Source organism: Corapipo altera, unplaced genomic scaffold, assembly GCF_003945725.1.
Source record: "Corapipo altera isolate COAL_440 unplaced genomic scaffold, ASM394572v1 0, whole genome shotgun sequence".
Classification (NCBI taxonomy): Eukaryota; Metazoa; Chordata; class Aves; order Passeriformes; family Pipridae; genus Corapipo; species Corapipo altera.
Window position 1 is genome coordinate 10,769,648 of NW_020884872.1, and position 4,841 is coordinate 10,774,488.

Consider the following 4,841-nt stretch of genomic DNA (forward strand, 5'->3'; position numbering starts at 1 on the left):
AAGCCAATAAAGAACTTTATCGTATTTGGGTCTGTGGAAAAAAAATGCATTTAATAGTTAAAACTAAAAGTATAATAATCTAGATTTTGGACAACTTGCATTTGGAACAGAAGGTTTACTTGCATCAGATAGCCCAGCAGAGTTTTATACAGCTTTATAGAAAAATGCCTTACAAAAGGTATGAGCCATTTATAAAGAATATTCCTTCCTAGTCTGAATTGTGAAGAAACACTTAGTAGGAAATGACTATATGACTCTATACCTTTGTAAGCAGATAGGGTAGGACTGACTTTGCAGGGAAAAGAGATCCAGTCTAAAATTATTTTGTTTCTACAAAATCCAAAGCACTCACTAGTATTTGCTTTAAAAAACCTGTGAAGACCTTTACTGAAAGAAAATGTGGCTTTTCAGGGGTGATTTAGACCTCCCTTGGTAGCAGACACTGATGGACTAGGTACATAAGGTTGCTTGCAACTGGCTACTTTCTCTAAATCTGTGCCAAGATTCTTCCAGATCACATAAAAAGAAAATGTTTCTGTTTTAGCCCATATGCAGCAGGCAGAAGTAACTCTTTACCTTCTGTAGCGATTATTTATTCCTCTCTGCCGCACCCACTTTTACTTAGCCCAGCTGAGAAAATAAATGGGCTTATTTTTCATTCAAGAGTCCACATCTGGGCAATCACCATTCCCCCCGTGCCTCTTGTGCAATCATCAAGGCCTGGAAGGATTACTTCCTTGCTTTCTTGTATACATGCCACTTGGAGGAGATGAGTCTCAGAAGAATAGGTATCTAAGGCTAACAGGAAAGAGTCATGGACAAGCAGAGCCCGAAAGGAAAATGGAATGTTATAAAGGGATGAATGGAACAAAATGAGATCAGAAAGATGGACCTTGTGTTGCAAAACAAGGAAAGGGAATTATTAATGGAGGAGGTTTCATGGGGGATCCCTGTGGGTGCTGCAGCAGTGTCAGCCTCAGGGCACCGTGATGGAGCCTTGTTTGCACCCCTTACAGAGCACCCGGTTTGGGCAGGAGCACATCCTCTTTTCCTCCCTCCTCCCTGGCAGCACTAAGGAGTTCATTTGGAATACGAGGCATCGCTCCTAAGGGCAGGCATGCACAAAAGTCCTTGATATCATTAGTGGTGTCACCTTTTCCCCCTGCTGCGGGAATTTTATTATTTGGACCTATTCAGCACTTCTCCCACCCCCAATCCACCTTTCTCTGTCCTCTCCCAGACTTCTCGGGTACTTGTCATTTCCAGATGGGGCCCCGCGGGAGTCGCGGCGACGAGAGCTGCTCCCTACGGTGGCAAAACGACAGATCAGCGGGAGCTGCCGGCCTCGTCCTGCCCTGCCTCGCTCGAACCATCCCGGGATAACACCAACCGCTCCGGGGCCCGGAGAAAGGAGTGAGGAGGGGGCGTTTTGCCGCACAAGACGCCTCAGCCTCTGGGCAGGGGCGGCCGGCTCCCTCCGGGTATCGCTGTCTCAGGAAAGGAGGAGGAGGAGGGTTTTCTTTTTTCCATTCCCCCCACCCCCTCCCTCTTTTCCAAGCCAGTAAAGAGTGTGTCTGCCCCTTTGAACCGTCGGCACAGCGCCTGCGGCTGCACACACGCACACAGACACACACACATCGCCGGCTATAAATAAGTTAAGAGCCGGGCAGAGGGCGAGCAGTACGCGTCTGCCGGCGGGACCGGGAGGCTGGGACAGCCCCGCCGAGCCTCTCCAGCGACTCAACCCGGCCCACGGGCGCCGGACCCGGGGGTGCCATGGCGTGCATGGAGCGCTGCTGCCGCTGCTGCGCGGAGGGCAGGCGGCACAGCAGCATCCTCTACAGCATCCTACGGAGCCAGGAGCGCCAGGAGCGGGCGGCGCCGACGGGACAGGCTCCCCGCGGCTGCCCCTGCGGGTCGAGGCGGCGGGTGGCCCTGCGGAGCCCGCAGGTGGTTTGCAAGGCGGCCTCGGCCGTGCTGGTGAAGACGCTGCGCTTCGTCCAGAACGTGCCCTGCTTCCAGGAGCTGCCGCTGGAGGAGCAGCTGCTGCTGGTCCGCAGCTGCTGGGCGCCCCTGCTGCTGCTGGGGCTGGCGCAGGACCGGGTGCCCCTGGAGACGGTGGAGAGCGCGGAGCCCAGCATGCTGCAGCGCATCCTCACGGCCCGGCGGCACGGAGAGCAGCCCCCGCCGCGGGTACCCGCACCGCCGCCGGGCCGGCAGCACCACGGCCCGCACTTGCCCTCGGCCGGAGAGATCCAGGCCATCAAGGGCTTCTTGGCCAAGTGCTGGAGCCTGGACATCAGCACCAAAGAGTACGCTTACCTCAAGGGTACGGTGCTCTTCAACCCGGGTGAGTGGCAGGGCGGGGACAGCCCGCCAGTATACCCAGTGAAGCGGGGCTTTTCCTTGGGGAAAAGAGGTGGTGGAGGAGAGGGACGAGGAGCAGGGTTTCACCCTCTGCTCCCTCCTTAGGACCCCGGCTGTCAAACAGGGAGGGTGGCCGGTGGCGGCCAGGTCTGGTATCCCGAGGGCTGGCTCCTTCCACAGAACAAAGAGAACCCGGTCGGTCGCTTAGGGAAAGTTGGGAGTCAGCAGTGGCTCCCTGTTGGTTTCAGAGCTTCCGCTCTGCGGGAGCGTGTAAACCCCCCACGCCCGCCAGAGGGTCGCGGGTCTGCCCGTGCTGTGCCCGGGAGTTCTGCGCTCCCTGGAGAGCAAGAGAGGGTTCAGGGCTTCAGCAACGAAGTGCTGTTTTGGCTTTGTGTGTAGAACTTGTTTACCATCTCTCTTTGTGGACACTTCGATATACCACACCTATGCTCAACCAAAGGCTTATTATCATGTGGGTGACTCACCTTAAAGGTAGCTGGCTGGATGGATCCAGCATTTCCCAAGCATGGCAGTACCCTGTGAAAGTGGGACAGGAATCTTCCTCCGCTCCCACTGTCAAACTGTTAGTTACTGATGGTTAAGTTTGTATAGTGTTTGCATTTATCATACTACTCATGTAGCTCTGCTTTCCATACAAATAAGAGAGAAAAAGTTACAATGGTGAAGCAAACGTTACACAAGTCAAATTCTGAAGCTGGTTTAATAAAAAAAGATAGAAACATTATTCTGGTAGGAAAAAAAAATCTTTCCTAGAAGGGTGATCAAGCGTTGGACCAGGCTGCTCAGGGAAGTGGTTGAATCACTGTACCCAAAAGTGTTCAAAAAATGTGTAGATGTGGTGCTCAGGGACATGGTTTTAGTGGTGGACCTGGCACTGTAAGGATAATGTTTGGACTTAATGGTCTTGGAGGTCTTTTCCAGCCTTGATGATTCTGTGGTCACAAACAACCTTAATTCTGTAGCCTCTTTCTTTTAGTAACCTTACTGTGGTTCACTGGACAACTTTCTGTCATGTGTTGGAGTCAGTACTTCTTGCCACTTGTAAACTGGAGCAGAAACAGTTATCAAAGGAAACCTTAAATGAGAATGTGGAAGGAAGCCTTAAATGTGACATATTTTTGTAGAAGTGAACAACTTAAAAAAGTTATTTTTATTGTCTAGCCCACTCTAACATTGTTTTGGAAAACGTTCTTCAGTCAAAGTTTTTATCAACTGATTTGTTTAACACTTAGGTGAATGTTTACAAACATCATATTTGTCTAGTGAAGAAGAGCATTAAGGGTCCTGAATACCAGCACAATAAGACTTTGTTCTGCCCAATAAAATTTAATATGTTTATTCTGCATAAAAAAAGTCCTGTGGCAATTTAATTTACTTCTTTCCTTGAGTGATGATTACAATCTATGAGCTCTTAATGTTGTTTTAGAAAGAGAACATATATAAACAAAATAATTTATTGTTCTTTTCAGATCTACCTGGACTGCAGTGTACACAGTACATTGAAGGACTGCAGAGGGAAGCACAACAAGCTCTAAATGAACATGTCAGACTCATTCACAGAGGTGATGAAGCCAGATTTGCCAAGCTGAATGTTGTTTTATCTTTGTTAAGATCTATTAATGCTGATGTGATGGCTGAATTATTCTTCAGGCCCATCATTGGAGCGGTGAACATGGATGACATGCTTTTGGAAATGCTTTGTGCAAAATTATAAAGACATGTAAAATAATGAAAGTAAGTCCAGTGCAAAGGAAGCCCTAGAGCAGAATAGTGTAAAGTATTGTAAATAAACTAACTTATTGTTTTTACATAGATAGTATTTTTGTATTCCATAATAAAATATTCTTCAAGATCTGAAATGAATTTTTATTAAACAGTGCTTTTGGAATAAGATTACAATCATCAAAACAAGCTTTAAGGTTGTGGAGAATGTTCATATCCAAAGTCAAATGGTTATTCTTTTCTTTTACCATGTCTCTGAACAATGAACACACTTACTATATTTTACTTTCAAGGTGAGTAATCCCTGCTTTTTCCAAATAAGTCTAGGTTTACATTTTAAGCATAATTGGCAGTCAGAAAATGGGAATGAGCAAGCCATTTACTTTACATATTTCAGTAATATTAGAATAAGATACTATAGCAACCATTCTACTCACAGTTCAAATAATGGCTCTATCAAAGGCTTACTGTCAGTGAGCTACTTCTATTGACTTTAACAGAGTTGAAGTCTATGAAAACCCTACTCACCTAGGGTTTTCTTTGACATGGGGAAGATGCATTAAGAATATTTTGAGGCTTAACGAACCTTAAAGTAGCTTCATCAGCTTTAATATGTGTGGTAAAATATTCTATTCAACACACATTGGGATCCAGGAGAATAAAATAACTCTGCTCCCCAAAGTAACAAACAAACAAAAATGCCTCTAAAAGTATCCGAACAGCAAATGCTT

The 4,841-nt window shown here is 47.2% G+C and overlaps 1 protein-coding gene across 1 annotated transcript; it reads left to right on the top strand.

Annotated features, from left to right (window-relative positions):
* The first annotated feature begins 1,502 nt into the window (after window positions 1–1,502).
* NR0B1 (nuclear receptor subfamily 0 group B member 1) lies at window positions 1,503–4,247 on the top strand. Its single transcript, XM_027649563.1, has 2 exons — window positions 1,503–2,350; window positions 3,858–4,247. Exons 1-2 carry the CDS (start codon window positions 1,777–1,779, stop codon window positions 4,100–4,102), a joined length of 819 nt encoding a protein of 272 aa, XP_027505364.1. The 5' UTR covers window positions 1,503–1,776; the 3' UTR covers window positions 4,103–4,247.
* The last annotated feature ends 594 nt before the right edge of the window (window positions 4,248–4,841 follow it).

What these genes read in the sequence shown, in the direction of transcription:
- NR0B1 (XM_027649563.1), top strand. Translation starts at nt 1,777, where the DNA reads ATGGCGTGCATGGAGCGCTGCTGCCGCTGCTGCGCGGAGGGCAGGCGG. An exon ending in TACGGTGCTCTTCAACCCGG is followed by an intron (nt 2,351 to 3,857) that starts GTGAGTGGCAGG and finishes TGTTCTTTTCAG; the next exon opens with ATCTACCTGGACTGCAGTGT.